Source organism: Mastigoproctus giganteus, chromosome 4, assembly GCF_048544385.1.
Source record: "Mastigoproctus giganteus isolate SK-2022 chromosome 4, ASM4854438v1, whole genome shotgun sequence".
Taxonomy (NCBI): Eukaryota; Metazoa; Arthropoda; class Arachnida; order Uropygi; family Thelyphonidae; genus Mastigoproctus; species Mastigoproctus giganteus.
Window position 1 is genome coordinate 87,619,179 of NC_143578.1, and position 23,886 is coordinate 87,643,064.

Sequence of the window (23,886 nt, forward strand, 5' to 3'; positions counted from 1 at the left end):
CAATAAAATGATATGCATGCATGGCTCCCACTTAGTCCAGAAAGATGCCTAAATGAAATTACTTAAAATAAAAACACTTGTTTAGGTATCATATATACATATTAAAAATTAGAAAAGAAACTAGGCAAATTTTACTTACTGTCCATTGTAAAAATTACTGATATTTGAGAGGGTAAAATTTTGAAACCCTCCCCCAAACCAAGGTACTAAGCAGTGGTGGATTTCCGCACAGGCGCACACCTGGGGCCCTCTTAAATCGAGGGGGCCTCAAATCTCAGGTCTCAAAAAAAAAAAAAAAAATTATTTCATTTTAAATTTTTACACTCATCTTTATTACCATTACTGAATAAAACTATAATTTAAGATGAGAAGTTAGTAAACTCTTATGCAAATATCCCTACATATTATATGAAATATCTATGCGAACTAAGTGAATCTGAAGTAGAATACATATTATCATTAATGCTTAAATTAAACATTAATCATTAATCATTAATGCTTAAATTTCCTAGTGGAGGTAATTCCACGAGTGAAGAACCCTGTGATGATATTGCTCAAGAAACCATATTAGATTTGTTCACGGAGGAAGTTCAAAACTATTCGCAACTAATTGGGAACCAATAAGCAAGCGCAGTAGTCTTTTAAAGCCTCTGAAATTACTACTGTGCTGGCGCACATGTAACGGAGCATCGTCTTTTTTAATAGCTTTCGGAACTAACATTTCACTCACGAATCTGTTACAAATTACTAGAGTTTGGTGTGGTTGGTGTTTTAGTGTAGGAGTATATTTGTTTTGTTATCAAGTAAGTATCTGTAATATCTTATGTATTGTTTATGAATTTATCAAAACTGAATTGTTTGACGAGGCGTGACATTTATAGCAAGTGATAATTGGCAATTAATTTTTTAATTACCAATTAATAAAATATGTATGAAAGAATTGCGCAACTAAAATGATTAAAACCGCAACACCAAATCTAGAGCGCGTACTATAGTAAAAACGTGCGCGTAGAATGCACACTGTAATGGTACCGAAAATATTTAGAGGGGGGGGCCCTCAAAATTGAATTGCGCTTGGGGCCTCTCAAGTGCTAAATCCGCCACTGGTACTAAGTATATTTTAATTGCACATATGCTTAATATATGTATTAATTACATATATTAATGTGTAATACTGTTAGAATATTAATATACTATAATAATGTGTAATTTTAGTTGACATTAGCATTAGTAGAGGCATATGATGCAAGAAGGCAAGCTTATATAGCATCAAACAAACAAATAAAAAAAAAAAAAACTCCTTTCTGTTTCACCCATTGTGAAACAGAAAGGAGTTTTCTGTTCAAACGTTTGGACAGAAAACTCCTCACTCACTCGAAACGTTTGTCTAGTTCAGCCTGGAATTTATTTAAGTCGTCGACTTCCACAACGACAGATGTGTTGTTCCAGCTTGTTCAGAACAGGCTTGTTCCAGCAATCAACCACCTGCTGGTTAAAGGCAAATTTCTGCACATCTATTCTACAACTGCCTTTCCTCAATTTGAATTTGTGTCCCCTCAGGTGCGGAATCTGAGCAACACTTCCTAGTTCATTTCACAAATATACATGGTCTCAATTCTAATCTCAACAATGTCCATTTCACTTGCAGTCAGCAGAACAACTGAGCAACACTTCCTAGTTTATTTTACAAATATACATGGTCTCAATTCTAATCTTTTTCTGACAGAACCTCAGTTATCGGTTGATTCAACTACTGCTCATCTCAGTTGCCCAAATTATTCACTGTATGATTCCTTTCACCTCAAAGGTGGTACTTGTGCATATGTCCATTCTGATATTCCCTGTCAGAGACTTGATAATTTGGAATCTCCTCTCTTCGATCTTCTCTGGCTTAAAATCTCTCTACCTCATGTTAAATTCATCTGTTGTCTCTACCGTTCTCCCAACTCTACTAATAACTTGGAGCTCTTTGACTTCCTCTCTTTGCAACTTGACTTTCTCCAGTCCAACTTTCCTAACAGTGAGGTAATTTTCCTTGGTGATTTTAATATTCACAACTCCAGTTGGCTTCCGTTTTCTAGACACACTGACCCAGCTGGTTGAGAAGCTGAGACTTTTGCAATTGCTAATGACCTTGCACAGATTGTTCATTTACCTACAAGAATACCGGACAATCCTAACCATACAGCCAACACGCTTGATCTTTTTCTCACAAACAATCTTTCTAAGTACACGGTTGAATTGAGTGGTCCTTTAGGCACCTCAGATCACAACTTGGTAATTGTCTCTTCTCCAATGGAGCCTTTATCTCATGGCTATTCCAAACCTCATGTTGTTTGGCATTACAAGAATGCAAAATGGGATCACCTGTGAGATTTCTTTTCTTCTTTTCCTTGGTTGGATTACTGCTTCAAAACATCTGTGTCAACGTTTGCTCAGATAGTGTCAGTGAAATTATTCATGTAGGAATGGAATCCTTTATTCCACACTACACTTTAAAATATTGTCCTTTATCTAAACCTTGGTTTTCCAATAAATCTGCTAAGGCTGTTCAAGAGAAGAACATTGCATGTCGTAATTGGCTTGTTTTAAATTCTTCAGTTTCATTTTCTGCCTACACCAAAGCTTGCAACAATTGTACAGCAGTTATTAATCAATCCAAACTAAATTTTGAACAGGCTAAGAGTAGAAAACTTGCTTCTTGCCCTAATGGTAGCCGAGCATTCTGGTCTCTTGCCAAAGCTATTGGCTGCAACTTTTGCCCACCTTTGCTCCGACCTCTTTCAAAACCAGATAGTTCTGTTGTCACTTCAGCCAAGGATAAAGCTGACCTGTTAGCATTCCATTTTTCTTCCAACTCATGTATTAATGATCTTGGTAAAACACCTCCCACCATTCCCAACACACTCCATTCAAAGCCTCCTGTGGTCTTCCATCAAAAGGATGTCAGAAGGATTTTGATGAATCTTGATCCTAAGAAAGCTCCAGGTCCTTTTGGTATTTCTCCACTTGTTATCAAAACCTGTGCTCCTGAACTTACCTGTTCTTTGCTGCCTTTTTTCACTTTCTTATTCCAAAGGTGTTTTTCCTTCTGCATGGAAATTTTCTCACATCCAGCCAGTTCCTAAAAAGGGTGAAAAATCCCTCCCTTCCAATTATCGTCCCATTGCAATTACTTTTTCTCTTTCTAAAGTAATGGAGAAATCAATTAACCACCAACTCTTAAACTACCTAGAAACCTTCTGTCTGATAAACGATCTCCAGTATGGATTCCGTCAGTGTCGATCCACTGGTGATATTCTGGCTTATGTTACCCATTTATGCACAAATTCAGTGAAAAAGTTTGGTGAAACACAAGCAGTTCCTCTTGACATCTCGAAGGCTTTCGATCGTATTTGGCATAAAGGTCTTCTAAACAACCTTCCATCTTATGGTTTGCCAACTGTTTTTTGTAATTGGTTATCCAGTTTTCTCTCTGATCGCTCACTGTGGGTGATGGTAGACAGCTCTGTCTTCTAACTTCTCCACTAATGCTGGTGTCCCTCAAGGTTCTGTTTCCCCCCCCCCCCCCATTTTCCTCTTGTATATTAATGGCCTTCTTGCATTGACTTGAAATCTTATCCATAGTTTTGCTGATGATAGCACATTGCATTCCACTTTCCATTTTGAGAAACCTTGCCTGCTCAATCAGCTTCAACTTCTCAAATATCCGCTACCAATTCCTTAAATGCCGATCTCCAGGTAATTCTCCAGTGGGACAAAAACAACTTAGTTGATTTCATCCCTTCTAAAACTCAGTCTTGTCTTATATGTCGCAAAAAGGATTCTTCTGCTCCTCTGCTTATCTTTGGTGACACTCCAGTTTTTAGGCAAAATGATATATCTGTTTTGGGATTACCCTGACTTCTAATCTCTCTTGGCACAAGCATATTACAAATATTGCTTCCTCTGCATCAAAAAAAATTGGTTTTCTCGTTTGCTCTTGGCGTTACTTTTCTTCCAAACAGCTGTTCACTCTGTACAAATCGCAAATCCGCCCTACCATGGAATATTGTTCCCACATCTTGGGCAGTTCCCACAAAACCTCTCTTAGGCTTCTAGATTCCATTCAGAAGAGGGCAGTTAGGTTAATTAATGACTCCTCTCTAACAGAGTCTCTCCACACACTGTCTCATAGACGTACTGTTTCTGCTGCACGCCTTTACTACAGATACCTCCATGGGCACTGTTCTTCTGAATTGGCTTCTATTATTCCCGCTCTCTCTCTTTTAAAACAGTCCAAACACGTGCCGCCACCAGCCAACATCCATTTACTGTCCAACTTCAAACTCAATGAACCAACTTTTCATCTTCCTCGTTCATTCATCCAACTGCTGTTTTCTGGAACAACCTCCCTTCGTACGCTTTTCCTGAAAATTTCAGTCTACAGAAGTTCAAGTCTATTGTCAACTAATATCTTCTTTGTCTTCTCAACCTCCAACCGAAGCATGGTACCAACTACTATAGGTTCTAATACCTCTCATGTTTGGGGTTTTCATAAAAAAAAAAAAAAAAAAAGAGGAAGAATCCCATCAGCATTGGGCGTGTTCAAACCATTCCAGGCCTTATACACGAAAATTAGATCACTTCACAGGCGCCTAGTCTCCAGATGCTGCAATTTGCAGAACTTGAGCCTATCTTGGTAACAGCGGTCCTTTGTTCCATTCATCAATCTCGTTGCCCTTCTCTGTACTAGTTCTAGTAGTTCAACATTTTTCCTAAAATGAGGACTCCAGACCTGTATTCAGTACTCAAGTTGTGGCCTGACAATTGCCTTATACAAGAGGATAATCACCTCCTTATCCCTGCTAGCTGAATTCCTATATATCATTGACAAGGCTCCATGAGCTCCTCTTGCATTTTGTGTGCACTGCTCAGAAAACTTCATATCTGACTGCACAATTATCCCTAGGCTCTTTTTCATTCTCCACTACCTTGAGTGTAGTACCGCACAGTTGGTATATATTACTCTGGGGTTACTGCTACCCATGTGCAGTACTTTGCATTTATCAATGTTAAACTTCATTTGCCACCTCTCAGCCCATCTGCTCAACTTTTCTATATCTTGTTACAGTAATGTGCTATCCTTACTGTCATTAACAACTCTACCAAACTTGGTATTGGCTGAAAACTTTGATATTAAGCCTGATATACCTTCATCAATATGATGAAGGTACATTGATAAATTAATAAATACAGAAAACAACAATGGGCTCAACACGGACCCCTGGGCAACTTCACTAATATCATTAGTCCACAAAGAGCAGTGTCTCTTGATTACCACTCTGTTTTTTCCTACTCCACCATCCTTTTATCCATTGTAGCAACTTGTTCTTAATGCCATACTGCTCCAACTTGTATAGTAGTCTTCTACATGCAGTGGTATCAAAAGCTTTCCTAAAATCCAAGTATATGATATCAAAATTATTTTTTGTATCCAGTTCCTTTGTGACCACATCATAGTATGTGGATACCATTATGTGCTTTGCTGCTCTAGTCTGGGGAATGATTTTCATTTAAATACAATGTAATTAATTAGCATTAGCATTAGTAGAGGCAATGATGCAAGAAAGCAAGCTTATGTAGCATAAGCCTAAAAGAAAAAAAAAAAAAAAAAAACTCTCCCATTTCATTCCTCCATTCGTTTTCCAAATACCTGTCCAGCCCAGCCTTAAATTTTATTTAGGCTCTCAACTTCCACAACAAAGGATGGAAGTTTGTTCCACCAACCAACTACCCGCTGGCTAAAGTCAAACGTCCACACGTCTATCCTACATCTGTCTTTCCTCAATTTGAATTTATGCCCTCTCAGGTGATTATTCTGAGCAAGAGGAAGAATACCATCAACATTGAGCATGCTCACCCCATTCAAGGCTTTATACACCTCAGTCAGATCTCCTCGCAAGTGCCTAGTCTCCAGACACTGTAATTTGCAAAACTTAAGCCTATCTTCGTAAGAGGAAACCCTTTGTTCCATTCAATAATCTTGTTGCCCTTCTCTGTACTCGTTCCAACATCTCTAAATCCTTCTTAAAATGAGGCCTGCAGACCTGTATACTGTACTCAAGGTGTGGCCTGACCATAAATTCCTGTATATCATTGACAAGACACCATGAGCTACTCTTGCAGACTGTCTGCACCGCTTAGAAGACATCATATCTGCCTGCACAATTACCCCCAGGTGCTTTTTGTTCTCTACCACTGTCAGTGTAGTACCACAGAGTTGATACATTATTCTGGGGTTACTGTTTCCCATATGTAGTACTTTACATTTTTCAATGTTAAACTTCATTTTCCACCTCTCAGCCCATCTGCTTAACTTTTCTAGATCCTGTTGCAGCAGTGTACTGCCATTAGTGTCATTAACAACCCTGCTAACCTTCGTATCATCTGAAAACTTGGACATTAAGCCTGATATACTATCATCAATATCATTTATAAATACAGAAAACAACAATGGACCCAACACTGAAACCTGACTGACTCCACTAATAACATTAGTCCACGATGAGCAGTGACCATTGATTACCACTCTCTGTCTTTTCCCACTCAACCATCCCTTTATCCGTAGCAGCAATTTTCCTCCAATGCCACACTGCTTCAATTTGTTCAGCAGTCTTCCATGTGAAACAGTATCAGAAACCTTTCTAATATCCAAATATATGATATCAAAGTTATTCCCTGCATCCAGTTCCTTTGTGACCACATCATAGTATCCAATCAAATTGGTCAGGCAAGACTTTCCCTTAACAAAACAATGCTCTGTCCGAGCTATAACTGAAGTCTTGTCTAGATGATCCTGTAGTGCTCTTTTTACCAGTGCCTCCATTAATTTTCTTGGAACATAAGTTAAACTAACAGGTCTATAATTACTTGTGTCGCCCTTTGATCTTCCTTTGTGAATTGAGGTCACATTTGCACATCTCCAGTCGATGGGTACCTCCCCTGAGCAAATAAGCTCTCATAATTATAGCTAAGGGTTTGTTTACTTCCTTTGCTGCCTCCTTTAATACAACTGGATAGATCCCATCCACCCCAGGTGCCTTTTTTTATGTTTATCTTCAACAATTTCTCCTCCACTTTCCTCTCAGTTATTACAAAATCATCTAGCTCACTGCAGAGTTGAATTCACCTGTGGCATTCCCCTCCCTAAATAACTACTCATGTGTGAATGTAGATGCAAAATACTCATTTAGTTTGTTTGCCACCTGAGCAGGATCATCAGTAGTTGAATCATCAATATCCAGTGGACCAATCTGATTCATCCCTTGCCTTCTAGAGTTTACATAGGTAAAGAACTCTTTGCTGTATTTCTTTGCATCTTTTGCCAAAGGTTTGTCATAATCTGCCTTTGCCTGCTTAATCTCCTTTGTGACTTGGTTACAGACCAGCTCATATGGCTATCATAGGCTTCCATGTCACCCATTAATTTATATGTATCCCATGCATTTTTCTTCTCTGCCATATGTCTCATTAGTTCATCTGAAATTCATTTAGGCCTAATGGATGTCAGATGTCAACATTAATTAACAATGAAAATTAATAAAGTTATTAAATTTAATTGATTAATTGACTATACTATACTAAGCTAATACAGTGATACGTATTCCAATGTATATTTTTGCGTTATATCTTAAGTATCAAGTTCAAGATATATGTTAATAATTTATGCTGTACTGTAATGATCACAGTGTTAAATTAGTTATATCCTTAGCTAAATACAAAAGTAAACTAACAGCTGTTTTTGACTCAGTTTTTTACGCTGATTTCAGAAATGTTATTTATTTTTTTCTATCATGTATTGTTTTTTTACAAATAAGTTAAGTTCATGTCATTGTATTATTGAATGTATTAAGTTGAGAGTAAATGCTGGAAATTTTTAAACTAAATCTTCACATATTGGCAACACTGCCTTCAGTCATTTGTTTCTTGACCTTGAAAGCTTCATGCAGTAGTGTTTATCAGTTTGAGCTCAGTTTATTTTTGAGGTTATCATGTAAAACTTGAGCTGAAAAGAGTGACAAATGTCTTCACACAAGCATTTGAACATTCTGAAGCTATTAAGTTATTTAGTCCTCAAGCACAGACAAGATATTACACAATTTGTAAAAAATATGTATTGTGCTTATTTTGGAGTGAAACTCAGTGACCAAGATAAACAATGGGGACTCCTTATAAAGTTAGCTAAATACAAAATATATATATGCACAAAAAGTGTTTAAAACCTTCAAAATATTTATTTATTACAATTAAAACTCTATTATTCATTTGCGCTACTGGTTACGTGCTACGATATTCTCGCCAAAGCACCGATACGATAGCAGTATGAATACTGAGTTGTAACTTAAAAAATCACTAGCTGAATTCAAAAATAAGTTAACGAATGCTACTAAGCCTATTTAATCTATTTGTAAATCACAAATTAATTTGTTAACTAATCAAAATATGATAAAAGTTTCTAAGAAACCTTTCCATTTGCAGCAGCTCCAGAAGTGTATGTCTTCACACCTATCCTACCTTTATTTAAAAGATAGTAGAGCTTATATCTTTTTTATATATAAGGAAAAGATATGTAGGCTCAGATATCTTTTATTATATACTTTTTGACCCTTATCTGCACTAAATTTAGAGTAGTTATATAACTATTTAATTTTATTTTGCACTGTATTTAATTTTATTTTGTATATCAACTATTTTAATTTTTATATTCTGCTGTTTAGTTGGCTGATTTGATTATTACTTTTAAATGAATAAAATTACTTAAATATCAATTTAATTTATTATATAAATTTTCTGATGATTATACATGTCATGAATTTCTTAAAATTTGTATTTACTAACACTTTTAAGATGAAATAAATATCGATATAAGATTTTTTATTATTTATTTCACGTGCTCTAATTGAGAAATTTGCAAAAAATCTAGAAAGCCTCTGGTTTCAAGCTTTCTGGATAAAGGATCCGGTACTTATATAAAATTATTATAAAAAGTTTTCATTCTTCTGTAAATGCTAAAAAGATTCTAATTAAATATATGTATTTTTGAATCAGTACTATTATCAAGAGTTAAAGCATATGGTTGAAAGTGCACCTATTCCTCCTGTTGATCCATCTACAGTGATTCATGTATTGAACTTTGTACCTAATGAATTAAAAACAGCACCGAAACTTCAGGGCTTAATGGAAAAATTACTAGATGAAGTGAAAATGGAATATGATAAAGGTGCTCGAACAGCCAAAGGTAGGAAAGAAATTATTTCTATTAATTTTATTATAAATTATTACTTTTAAATGAATAAAATTACTTAAATATCAATTTAATTTATTATATAAATTTTCTGATGATTATACATGTCCTGAGTTTCTTAAAATTTTATGTAGCTTATTTCAAAACACATTAACATATGATGCAAGAAAGCAAACTTATATAGTATCAGCCCAAAAAAAAAAAAAAAAACCCTTCCCAGAGAGGGCACTGACTCTCTTTAAAAATTACAGCTGTGAATTACAGCCTCTAAAAAAAGCGATAAGTGTTTGCCATTTTGTCAGTGATATACAGGAATTTTGCTAGCAGGGAAAAGGAGGTGATTGTCCCTCTGTATAAGGCAATGGTCAGGCCACGCCTTGAGTACTGCGTGCAGGTCTGGAGGCCTCATTTTAGGAAGGATGTAGATTTGCTTGAGCGTGTACAGAGAAGGGCAACAAGATTGGTGAGGGGAATGAAGGGACCCTCTTACCAAGAGAGGCTTAAGTTCTGCAAATTGCAGTGGCTGGAGACTAGGCACCTGCACGGTGATCTGATTGAGGTGTATAAGGCCTTGAATGGGTTCAGCATGCTGAATTCGGATGGGATCCTTCCACTTGTTCAGATTACAATCCTAAGGGGGCATAAATTCAAATTAAGAAAGGACAGATGTAGAATAGATGTGCGGAAAATTGCCTTTAGCCAGCGGGTGGTTAATTGCTGGAACAAACTTCCATCTGTCGTTGTGGAAGTTGATAGGTTGAATAAATTTAAGGAGGAACTGGACAGGCACTTGGAGGGAATGGTGTGATTTTTTTTTTTTTGGCTGATGCTGCATAAACTCATACACTTGCTTTCTTGCATCACATGCCACTACTACTACTACTATTACTGCTACTATTTCACCCATCCGGTCACTCCAAATGTTTATCTAGTTCAGCGTTAAATTTATTTAAGCTATCAACTTCCACAACACCAGATGGAAGTCTGTTCCAGGAATCAACTACCTGCTGACTAAAGACAAACTTCTGCACATCTATTCTACAACTGTGTTTCTTCAATTTGAATCCATGCTCCCGCAGGTTATTAATGTGAGCAAGCGGAAGTATCCCATCAGCATTGAACCTGCTCAAACCATTCAAGGCCTTATACACAATCAGATCACCTTGCAGGTGCCTAGCAACTTGCAGAACTTAAGCCTCTCTTGGTAAGAGCATCCCTTTGTTCCTCTCACCAATCTTGTTGCCCTTCTCTTTACTCATTCTAGCAACTCTACATCCTTCCTTCCTAAAATGAGGCCTCCAGACCTGTACACAGTACTCAAAGTGTGGCCTAACCATTGCCTTATACAAAGGGATAATCACCTCCTTATCTCTGCAAGCAAATTTCCTATATATCATTGACAAAACTCCATGATCTGCTCTGGCAGCCGATCTGCACTGCTCAGAGAACTTCATATCTAACTGCACAATTACCCCCGGGTTTTTTTCATTGTCTATTCCCTGAGTGTAGTAGCACACAGTTGGTACAATACTCTTGGGTTACTGCTACCCATATGTAGTATTTTTCATTTGTCAGTGTCAAATTTTAGTTGCCACTTCTCAGCCCATCTGACCCTTTTCTAGATCCTGGTGCAGTAGCATACTGCCTTTACTGTAATTAACAATCCTGCCAACCTTAGTATCATCTGCAAACTTGGACATTAAGCCTGATATACCTTCACCAATACCATTGATAAATACACAAAACAACAATGGGTCCAGTGCCAAACCTTGGAGGACTCCACTAGAAACATTAGTCCATGTAGAGCAGTGTCCATTTATTATCACTCTCTGTGATCTCCTACTCAACCATCCCTTTATCCATTGCAGCAACTTACCCTTAATGCCATGCTGCTCCAACTTGTACAGTAGTCTTCCATGTGCAACAGTATCAAAAGCTTTCCTGAAATCCAAGTATATGATATCAAAATTAGTTTTTGCATCCAGTTCCTTTGTGACCACATTGTGGTATCCAGTCAGATTGGTCAGACAAGACTTCCTCTTAGCACACCCATTATTATTATTATTATTATAACTTATACCTGATAATTTATATTAGAGAGCTTGATGGACAGGGTAGATGCCCTTGAAGGACTTAATGGGGATCCATCAAGGGGAGTCCATCTGGGGATCCATCAAGCATAAATATCAATAATTGTAAAGCCAATAATGTCATGTCTCTCAATCCTCCATCAGAACATTGTCAGTCAATTGAGTTTGGAGAGTTTATGCAAGGCTCAATGGGATAGAATTTTTTTTCAGCATGGTCTGTGCTTATTAACAGGAGGGACTGTTTTTTTGCAGGAATGGGTACACTTAAATAGAAGTGGTTGCAACAATATCTTGCAACCACTAATAGTTTAATTGCAGCTTGAAGCAGATGTGAAATTGATCCTTGCACTGCTTCTGTTGGGATATGCAGCAGAAGCTGTTGTTGGTGGATTATGTTGTATGTTCTCTTGGGACAAGCATATTTATGGCTGTGTTGGGATATGCTTACTTGTACAATGATAATAGGAGTGTAATAAAAAAAATTCGTTTTCACATTTAATAAATTAAAATTTTCAATTTAATAATAAATTTGATGAATTTGACATAATTGTTAAGTCATCAAATGCAGAAATTAAAGGTATATTGGGAACATAGCACCATTTTGATATATGTAGGATGCAGAATTTGAATATGGTGAGTACCCTTTTCTTCAGAAAGGACAGAAGTCAGAGGTAGTTGAGGGATTGGTGGAGGACACTTATTAGTAACAGTCCATTAGTAGTGTGGAAAGCACTTATCACTAGATGAGTACTTTCCACACAACTTGTTAGGAATGCCACTAGGAGGCATTATTAAGATTCATTTGTCCTAAAAAACTTCCACTAGCAGGCAGACCATAAAATTTTGTTATAGTAAATATTTAATTTCCTTTGATATTTCTCATATAGATTAAAAGTAAAGACTTTTTTCCATCATGTTCAAAAATTTAGTGGAAGCAGCAGAAATTCTGAAGGGATGTGCATGCTGAATGCAAATCTTTTAGAAAATAATTTTAGAAGCTGCATTCAATTTAGATGAAATTCCTAAGGGATATACACTGCCCTACCATTAATATCCAGACTCACCTCTGTTGATAGTTGGTCACATCTATCTAAGCACAGTGTGACAGACAGACAGTTATGAGTGCAATTACCCTGGTGCATTCCCTGTGCACATTTGTGATTGTAAGATACCATGGGGCACTCCTTGCCCACCTGATGCACATACTTTGTTAGTTCTCCTGTGATTTCCCCCACCTTATTTTATAAACTGATTTTTCATCCATTGCAACTAGATTTTTCCCTCTATTATGTCAAATCCCATAGTGGTCATGAAGAAACTTAATAACAAAGATATACTGCTAGTAGAGCTGATAAGCCTCCCATATCAGAGATATTTGCTTCCAAGGCCTCCCCCTGGCAATTTTGTTGATTACAGTTGTACCTCTCTTACTGAGCTCAATGAAATTACACTTCCCTACCATTAGTATCCAGACATCCCACCATTGAGAGTTGGTCATATTCTACCCAAGCACCATGTGTCAGACATAGTTATAAATGTGCTTCTAAGCTTTTGAAGAGATTGTAGTATGATTGTGAATGCAAGATGCTGGGATCTGAAGAACAACAACACCACTCTGCATTTAGAAAAAAATTCACTGATGTTTTCTCAGAAAAGGGTGTTTCTGAATCATTTTCTAATGCTGAATCAAAAATGACTTCCTTTGTTTCCATCATGTTCAAAAATCATGGAAGAAAATTTGATTTTTCATTAATTTTTATTAATTTTGAGAGTTTGTGCACTAACTATAAAAAAAAGTGCTACATTTACCAGACTATTATATTTAAATACATTTTGAAAACATTATTAAAATGGTCATTGTGGTAAAAAGTCCACTAAACACTTACCTCTCATTTTAAAAACTGATCTATGATGGATCAAATTTTTGTTTTTTGATTTTCTTGCTGATTCTTCTACTTTACAGTCCCTCTTCAGCATCTGGCAATAGTTAACCATCATGTTGACATTTCACCTCCCTAGTACCTCATCTCCATGTCTTTAATGTCCCGGTGAAACCCCTCACACTCTTCTTCACTAATGCTGCCTAGATTTTCTGGGAAGTAGTTGATGTGGGAGTGTAAAAAATGTACCTTGACACTCATGCTTCAGCTCAGCTTCTTGAAGTTTGCCAACGTATTTTCAACTATATTCTTGTAGTCTGGATCCTTATTGTTCCCTAAGAAGTTCTCAACAACAGACCGGAAGCTAATCCATGCCATTTTTTTCTCTTTTATTCATAGTTCCCTCAAAATCTCGGTCCCTCGTCAGTTTGTGAATTACTTGTTTTAGCTTCTCTTGGGTGACTGATGGGAATTTAGTACAAAGGACTTTTCTGAGGTAAATTTTTCACAAACTATTTCATCAGACCAAGTTTGATGTGCAAGGGTGGAAGGAGGACAGTTTTGAGGGTCTACCAGTGGTTCATGAACTATGTTCTTTGATCCAGGCAGCATCTCTTTGGCCAGACCTTGATGTCCCAGTGCTTAGTCCTTGCACGGCTGTCCCATTCACATGAAAAGCAAAGTGTAGCCAGATTCCTGTCCAAGTAACATGCCTATTACTTTAAAGTCAGTACAGACTGACCAGCCATGTTCTTCATACTTAATATTTGTCAACAAATTCTTCAAGTCTTCATAAGGTTCTTTCAAATGCATAGAGTGAGTTACTGGGATTGACCCATATTTATTTCCATTGTGGAGCAACACACCTTTGAGACTCCTCTTTGATGAGTCAAAAAAAAGTCCCACTGTGCAGGATTGTAACCGATTCTTAAATAGTTCATTAAGTCATTTATATTACTGCAAAAAACCATAGAATCATCCTCAGAAAAGTAGGGGACTGGTTCTCACTCTCTGTGTCTGCACCATGAGAAAAACATCCCATATACTAGAAGATTTTTTGACTTAAGTCTAGAATCAAGGAGTTCTGCAGATTCCTTTGGTAAATTTAAATCTCTTTACCAGATCATTGAGTTCATGTTGCAAAAACATTTGAGAGCTGGACTGGATGTCTCCAGGCATGTAGATTTCAGTTTCATCTTCAGAAGCTTCACTTTCAGCACTCTCTGTTGTTACATTCTCCAATATAAGTGGAAAGCATGGAATTGGCAGATTATCATCTTAGGGGGCTTGTCTAATAGCAGATGGAATATTAGGGTACACAATGCCTTTCTGACTCTTTGTATTGTATCCTCCTACATTAAGTGAGCAGACAGTAACAGTCATAACATGGTTTGTAGGCTCCTGTCATGGGAATTGCAAATTGTATAACCTTCTTTTTACCATTTTTCCCAATCTCAGTGCTTTGACACAGGTTCGGCAAACTTCATAAGGAGCCTCCATTGTTTATCTTGGTCACTGAGTTTCACTCCAAAATAAGCACAATACATATTTTTTTTTCAAATTATGTAATATTTTGTCTGTGCTTGAGGACTAAATAACTTAATAGCTTCAGAATGTTCAAATGCTTGTGTGAAGACATTTGTCTCACTTTTCAGCTCAAGTTTTACATGATAACCTCAAAAATAAACAGAGCTCACACTGATAAACACTACTACATGAAGCTTTCAAGGTCAAGAAACAAATGACTGAAGGCAGTGTTGCCAATATGTGAAGATTCAGTTTACAAATTTCCAGCATTTACTCCCAACTTAATACATTCAATAATACAACTCATGACGTGAACTTAACTTATTTGTAAAAAAACAATACATGATAGAAAAAAACAAATAATATTTCTGAAATCAGTGTAAAGAACTGAGTCAAAAACAGCTATTAGTTTACAGACATTGAAAATCCATGCAGACAATCCACAAACCAATTGCTTACGTGGCACCCTATGAGGGTGCCACATAAGCAATTGGTTTGTACATGACATTTCAATAAATATCATGTCAGTAATATTTAATAAATTCAATAAATATCAATAAATGAAAAGAATGTAATATCATCCCAATTATATTTTGTTGAAAGAATGCAAGTCCCCCCACTTTCAATATTTAAATGCCATCCAAATGAATGGCAGTTAAATATTGAAAATGAGGTGATTTGTTGCATTGTTCAAGGGAAGAAGCACCTTGAATAAAATATTCTTATTTTTAAGGTACCCCTAACTTCAGGCCCAAAATACTGTTCTAGCCAGTCATGAAATAAGAAACCACACCCATGCTTTTTTTTATTTTAATGCCCATAAACAGGGAGAGGTGATAAATTTGAGATATGCTGTTTATAAATGCATAGTGCCTTTAGATCTAATAATATTGCAACTAAGAGGCACATTTATCAAACTTTCAGTAACTGTTCCATTTTCTTGATATTTGTGTCACGTCAAATGTCAAAAGTTAATTTTGCACTCTCAGGGTCGGTTTTATGATTTAATGCTAGTTTTAATTTTGTTTTCACATTTTTTAATTGTGTGAATTGATGGTTTGTTGCATCCATATTCTTTAGCTAATGATACATTGTATCCTTCTCAGTTTTTTTTTTCACTCGAAATAATAATTTTCTCTTGCAAAGATAAAAGAATCCTTTTTTTATTACTTAAATTACTTTCTGTTGCTGAGACACATTGAAACAAAATCATAACTTAGACCAATGCACTTTTTTATGTCCAGCCTTTTTATTTCATTTGTAAGCATATCATGACTGGTGGCTTCAGATGATTATTGATGTTAAAGTGATATCAAATAACTTTCATATTGTTATTGTAAACAGTATTGAAACAAGACCCTAATATTTGTAGTGGCAAATCATCATTTGCATGGACATCAGCAAACAGCATCAGCAAAAAAATAAAACTACCCACACCATCTTTCCGTTCCCTCTAATAATTTGTCTACTCTTTCTTTAAATTTATCCAAACTACTCACTTCCATACCATATGGAGATTTTTTACCAACAATCAATTATCCTTTCTCATCTTAAATTTATTTATGCACCTTCTGTCATCCACGAAACAGTAAAGATAAGGATGTCATCAGCATTTAGTTTACTTAATCCATTTAAAACTTTAAAGCATAGCTTTCCCAAAATTTATTTAAAATTTATTTTAAAACACATTTACAAACAAATTTTTAATAAAAAGATTTTTTCAAGTTTAGTGGCTCACATGAGTCTTACAAATTTCTTTTGAGTTAGGACAAATATGGATTAAGTTCACTCTCATTTTCTCATTTAACATTTTTAAACTTTCATGTTTCATATGTTTCACTATTTTTATATTGGTCATCACAGAAAATCCAGCTTCACAAGAATAAGTTGTTGAAAACTGCAACAAAACCACAAGAGCTCATTTAGCCAAATTAAGAAAATCTTACAGTGAAATCTAGAAGCTGTCCAGATCATTTTCTTGGTATTTTAACATCAAGCTCTGGTTATTTTTTAGCTCTGCAAATTCTTCTTCTTCTTCCAGTTTGTTACTTGTTTGTTATTTGGTTTTTAGGAGCATTAGCAACTATGGCCATATTGCTCCGGGGATATGCAGTGGTCATTCCCTGACCTTTCCGCATCCTCCGTATTTGGTAGTCACGGGCTCGAACCCCGGTCTAATCAAGAAGTGTGTGCTACGCACTGCTGCTCCTGCCTACCTGGCTACAGAGGCGCCTCATCTGCTAGGGAAAGCCCACTAACATCTGACGAAACGAAAGGATTTCTTATCCGATCATATGCATTTGCGTTTTCAGATCTGGAAAGTACCCTTCAAGCTTATCTCTCAGTAATGTCAGGTATTAACAAATCAAATCTTTTATATCTTTCTTCAAATAACAATCAGAAGTTTTTGGTAATTGTTTCCTTCATAATTGAAGGAAAGTCAAAGAGGACAATTTCATAATTGTCCTCTTTGACTTTCCTTCACCAAATTTTTAATTTGACTCTCAGTGTTGAAATTTTGTCTGTTGTAATCAAAATGCTCTCACTGTTTCCTTGCATATTGGAATTTGTTTTGTTTAGGAGTTCAGATATATCAGACAGAAAAGCTAATTTTGTGCACCATAGTTTACTTTTAAGTAGTTTATTTTTAACTTTTATTTTCATGTTTAAATATCTCCAACAATAACATAATACTGAATTGAACAACAGCTACACTGGAAAGTGCAGTTATTCAAATAGTAGAACGGCAATGCAGGAGTCAGAACCAATAAACTAGACTTAACTGTGAGTAGAAGTCAGCTGTCACTGTAGATTTGTTTGTTCCATTCAGTGTTACTACAATGAAAATAAAAATTTCATTAAAGTACTAGCTGTTGATGGGATTTTGTCCATGTACACTCTCTCCAAACTATTTTATATTATTTACTAACTTCATTTTATATTTTTTTAGATCGATAATTTTGTGACACACCACAACTTAGAGACTTCACCTAGACTTTCTTGTAGAATTCATCAGTGAATAACCATTATCTTATCCTGTTGTATAAGACAATGGTTAATCATCTTTTTGTCCCTACTGGCAAAATTAATGTATCAGGGTTATCCTAAAATTAATGCCCACTGCATATGTGCTCTTCATTCCATATGCCTGCATGACTGACATTTATCAGGATAATAATTTGAAGTTTAACCTCAACATTATTGTGCTTGAATGAGTTCCTGCAATGAATGTTTAGGTAGAGGCTTTTAAAATAGATGGTGATTTTGCTTCAGGTCAGATTACAGTTTAAGATCAAAGATCTTTTATGAAATTTGAAACTTATGCGGTTGAATGCTGATACAGATTTATCAATAATTGTAGGAATTGTGTGCAGTGAGTCAATAATAGATTGCAGCACGATTTCAAATTGGTCTCAAAGGTTTCATTAAGGTTAAACCAGTGTTGCAGACAAGCAATACTCAGGTAGACTGAGGACATTGTGGACAACACAGTGGCAGTCATTATTACTGCTATTTTGGAGGAAGATATGAAGAAATAGCTTATGAATCTGGAATACTAAAATTATCTGTTCACTGAATTTTAACTGAGTCAGCAGCCTATGGTTTTTTACAGAAGGTCGCAGCCTGATGGCTCACACATTTGCTATCAGATGAACAGTGAGCAAAGTGTAAAGAAGTTGCCCTGTGGTTACTTGGATTATCATTCATTAGCATTAGCATTGACAAGTGATGCAAGAAAGCAAGCTTATACAGCATCAGCCAATAAAATAAAATACACACTTCTCATTTCACCTATTCATTCCCTCCAATAGTTTATCTAGTTTTTCCTTGAATTTATTTAAGTTATCAACTTCGACAACAACAGATGGAAGTTTGTTCCAGCAATCAACCACCCACTGGATAAAGGCAAACTTCCACACCTCTATTCTGCAACTGTGCTTCCTCAATTTGAATTTGTGTCCATCGTGTGTGTGTTCTGAGCAACAGGAAGAATCTCGTCAGCATTGAACTTGTTCAATCCATTCAAAGACTTAAACACATCAATCAGACCAGGTGCCTAGATTCCAGACGCTGCAATTTGCAGAATTGAAGCCTTTCTTGGTAAGAGCACCCCTTTATTCCCCTCATAATCTCGTTTCCCATCTCTGTACTCATTCAAGCAACTCTACATCCTTCCTAAAATTAGGCCTCCAGACCTGTATGTAGTACTGAAGACGTTGCCTGACCATTGCCTTATACATTGGGATAATTACCTCCTTATCACTACTAGTAAACTTCCTGTATATCGTTGGCTATCCTGGCAGCCTGTCTGCATTGCTCAAAGAACTTCTTATCTGACTGCGCAATTACCCCCAGGTCTTTTTCATTTTTTATTATCATTGCTGAAAAAATTTCATGAATGAGGTCAGAATTTGTGTGTCTGCAGGTCTGCTCAGACATTATAGGAGGGATTATATGTCGAAAGCCTTCTTGCTTAACTTGAGACGAGGGAAATTGCAAGGCTCTTAGTGGGGGATTTTTAATAGTGGGACCCACATTTCTAGGTAGAAAGCATCTATTTTATAGAGATGGTATTCATTTGAACAAAGGTGGTGCAAGAATGTATGCCAATATCATTGAGGATATTCTAAGGGTTCAGGGAGACTGCTAGTTAGGGGGAAAAGGGTAATTTAGATCCGTGTTTATCTGATTATATGGATCAAATTAATGCTTGCACTCACTTCTTGAATTTTTGTTTGTTGCCACAATAGCTGATGTTGATAAGATGTTCTGAGAGTAGTTATGTTTCAATTGAGATGGAAGATAGAGCTTGGATACAAACATAAATAACTTCAAGGGGTGTGTCAGGGCAGTAAATTATAGAAGATTACTTAGTCTCAACTGTATCTACAAATGTCAGGATGGCATGTTTAATGTATTTAGGAAAGATAGGGAAGACAGAAGGATGTTATTTGTTATTGTTGTTGTTATTTGGTTTTTAGGAGCATTAGCAACTAAGGCCATATTGCTCCGGGATATGCGGTGGTCATTCCATGACCTTTCCGCATCCTCCGTATTTGGTGGTGACGGGCTCGAACCCCAGTCTAATCAAGAAGCGTGTGCTACGCACTGCTGCTCCTTCCCACCTGGCTACGGAGGCGCCTAGACAGAAGGAGTAGAGGGGTCATGCTTCTTATCAAAAGTAGCCTCAGCATGAAAAGAAATTTTGCTGAGTCTGAAGTTATATTTGCCAGCATAGAATCTGTCTGGTGCAAGTTAGCCAGAAGCAAAACAACAATGAGAGTGGGAGTAATCTGCAGACCAGAAGATTGTGAAGAATGTGATGAGAGACTTTACGTGCAGATGGAATGGGGAAGAAAGTGTGAATGTCTTATTATGGGTGATTTTAATCTGCCCCAGATTGGATGGAATAAGTGAGAGGGAAACTCAGATTGGAGAAAAACTTTTTTAAATCAACTAGATGATATTTCTTTGTACTAGCATGTTAGAGAAAGTAATAGGGGTGAGAATATTCTTGACCTCATCATTACTAATGAATCAGATGACATCACAGGGCTTAAAGTACAGAAACCAATGTCAGGAAATGATCATGCAATCATTAGTTGAAAGATAAAGAAAGATGTTGCTGTAGTTAAAGGTAAAGGCATGGGTTTTAACTTCAGAAGAGGGGACTTTGAGAGTTAAAGGCACTGTATGGCATCTGTGAATTGGGTGGATTGCTGAGGGATGCCAAATACATTTTAATTATGGTATACTTTTAAAGAAAAAATCACAGAAGTCATGAATGCATACATACCTTTAGGAAAATATTGCAGGAGGAAGATGCTGATATGAATGACTGCAGATCTGGCCAGTCAAATAGAGCAGAAAAAGATAGCATGGGATAGTTACAGAGTGATGAAAAGTACTGAAGCCTGTAAGTTGATCTATAATGTGGCCATGAGAAAGTATTAATAAAGAGAGCAAAGAATGGGGACAAAGAATTTTACATGTATGTGAATACAACAAAGAAAAAAGCTAATCAGATTGGACCCTTGTGCACTGGGTGTGGGAAAGTCAGATAAACCAACTGATGTTGCCGATGAATTGAATAGATACTTTGCATTGGTCTTTACTAATGAAAGACCCTTCATTCTGAGAAGAGACTGTGCGAGTGAGGCTGAGCTATGTGAAATTAGTGATGTCATAATTACAGATGATTGCTTATTAGAAAAACCCCGGGGGCTCACATCTGGTGAGTATGGGCTTGGCAAACCCAGGGTCCTGAGCTGGATATCATCATTCTTCTCTTTCTTGGTGATTCCTTTCTACTTCTCTCTCTCTCTCTCTCTCTCTCTCTCTCTCTCTCTCTCTCTCTCTCTCTCTCTCTCTCACAGGGGGGTAACTTGGGAATTTTTTTTTTTTTTTGGCTGGTGCAGCATAAGCCTCAGGCTTCCTTGTACCATATGGCCATTAATAATAATAATAATAATAATAATAATAATAATAACTTTTGAGCATAAAGGCAAGTAAGGCTCCCGCTTTTATGTATCACCAATATATAGGAATGTACCAACTGTGTGGTACTACACTTAGGGTGGTAGAAAATGAAAAAGACCTGGGAGTAATGGTGCAATCAGATATGAAGTTTTCTGAGCAAGGCAGCCAGAGCAGGTCATGGGGTTTTGTCAATGATATACATGAATTTTGCTAGCAGGGAAAAGGAGGTGATTATCTCTTTGTATAAGGCAATGGTCAGGCCATGCCTTGAGTACTGTGTACAGGTCTGGAGGCCTCATTTTAGGAAGGATGTAGATTTGCTTGAGCATGTACAGAGAAGGGCAACAAGATTAGTGAGGGGAACGAAGGGACCCTCTTACCAAGAGAGGCCTAAGTTCTGCAAATTTCTGCGGCTGGAGACTAGGCACCTGTGAGGTGATCTGATTGAGGTGTATAAGGCCTTGAATGGGTTGAGCACGCTGAATTATGATGGGATTCTTCCACTTGCTTAGATTACGAACCTAAGGGGGCATAAATTCAAATTGAGGAAAGACAGCTGTAGAATAGATGTGCGGAAATTTGCCTTTATCCAGTGGGTGGTTAATTGCTGGAACAAACTTCCATCTGTCGTGGAAGTTGATAGCTTAAATAAATTCAAGGAGGAACTGGACAAACGTTTAGAGGGAATGGTTGTGTGAATTTTTTTTTTTTTTTTTTTGGCTGATGCTATATAAGCTCATACGCTTGCTTTCTTGCATCACCTACCTCTATTACTGTTACTATTACATAAAAGCTGTTGAAAGAGTGAAGAAAATCTTAGAGGCAGTGATTAAGAGTGCAATGCAGGGACATTTAGCTAGATTGGCATTCTCAAGGACACACAATAAATACGCTATTTTGACACAGTTACTCATGGGCCGGACTTAGGGAACAATTTTGGCATATTTCTTTGGATTTTACCAAAGCATTTGACTCGGTCCCTCATGAGAGTTAACTGTATAAGCTTGAACATGTTGGGATTACTGGTAAGATTCTAAAATGGATTTCTGGATGGATTCAGGGCAGAAGGCAAAGGGCTGTGGGTAATGGATATTCTTCAGATTGGTGTATCGTCAGGAGTGGGTTCTTGGACAGAAGGATTGGTTCTTGGATCACCGTTGTTTCTCATTTTCATAAATGACATCAACAAAGGGATTGAAAGCATTATGCCAAGATTTGCTGATAATGTAAAGATTGGCAGAGTTTAATGGTCAGTACCAAGCAGCACTTCTGCAGGATGATTTGAGCAGACTTCAGTGATGGTCAAGATGTACAACAATCGATCAGGGTCTCACAACTAACAAATCCCAGGAATAGATAACATCCACAAGTATTCTTACAAGAAGTTCAGCTGTACACATACACACACAAGCACATAGTGGAGCAGCTGACCCAGATAATAAGGCACCTGACATAATCTGAGTCTCTGATTCAAGGAATCACCTACCTGAAGGCTAATGACAAAGACACAACAAACATGGAAAAATATGGACCAATCACCTGCCTCCCAACAATGTACAAGATCTTGACCAGCTGTATAATAAGACAATATCAGACCACTTGGAGAGCCAAAACATAATAGCTGAGCAGCAAAAGGGAGTAAGCAGATGAGCAAAGGCTGGATCCAGTGAGCAATTGACCATTGGCACTGCAGTTATGGAGCAAGCTTACAAGAAGCACTGCAAACTGTACATGGCCTACATTGACTATCACATGACCTTTTACTCCATGCCCCATAGCTGGCTGATGGAGACACTGAAGATCTACAAAGTCAACGTGACACTTCCTAGAAGCAGGACCACTATTCACAACGAGACCAATACCCATCAGACTTCCATGGAGGTGCCCTGAGCCCACTATGGTTCTGTCTAGCACTCAACCCACTGTCTACCCTGCTCAATAACAACAAGTATGGATATACCCTAAAAGACGGGAGAAGAACCTCTACACCCCTCTCTCACCTAATGTACACAGTTGACATCAAATGCTGTGTTGAAACTCAGAATAAACTCCAACAGCTATTCCAGATTACCGAAGAGTTCACCATTGACATCAGTATGTAGTTTGGCGTAGACAAATGTAAGACCCATGGATCAAGGACATCAGACAAAACTGCACACGAAACTACCAGCTGAAGACTGGTGAAAAGATTGAAGCTATGACAGGGAGAGACATCCAGATATCTTGGGATGATGCAGGTCCCACCAGTTAGAACACAATGAAATCAAGACCAGCCTGGCTGAGAAATACCATCAGAGACTGATAATCTTGCTAAAATCAAAACTCAATGGCAGAAACATGGTCACAGCCATAAACACTTACACAGTCCTAGTACTTTTTATGCCGACCGGGCTATCCGGGTGGGTAAAATACCTGCCTGGCAACTCAAAGGTCGCGTGTTCGAATCCCGCCTCGGCTTGGATCAAAGTTCTGCAAAAACCTTGGGAGGTGCATTATGGCCACAGAAGCCGATGCGCCAACAACTACCAAAAAAAAAAAGTACTTTTTATATATATATATAGGCCTTGCTACTGAAATCCTCAGAAATCAGGTGGCAGGGTATACTTAAATAATCTACTGGGTG

At 37.2% G+C, this 23,886-nt stretch overlaps 1 protein-coding gene across 1 annotated transcript in view; it reads left to right on the forward strand.

The window, feature by feature from the left end:
• Positions 1-23,886, forward strand: part of LOC150086889 (dynein axonemal heavy chain 12-like) — a 143,680-nt gene that overhangs the window by 30,638 nt on the left and 89,156 nt on the right. The window contains exon 4 of the mRNA XM_090372311.1: positions 9,091-9,280. Coding sequence (XP_090228437.1) covers positions 9,091-9,280 — 190 coding nt within the window. The remainder of the gene's footprint in view (positions 1-9,090; positions 9,281-23,886) is intronic.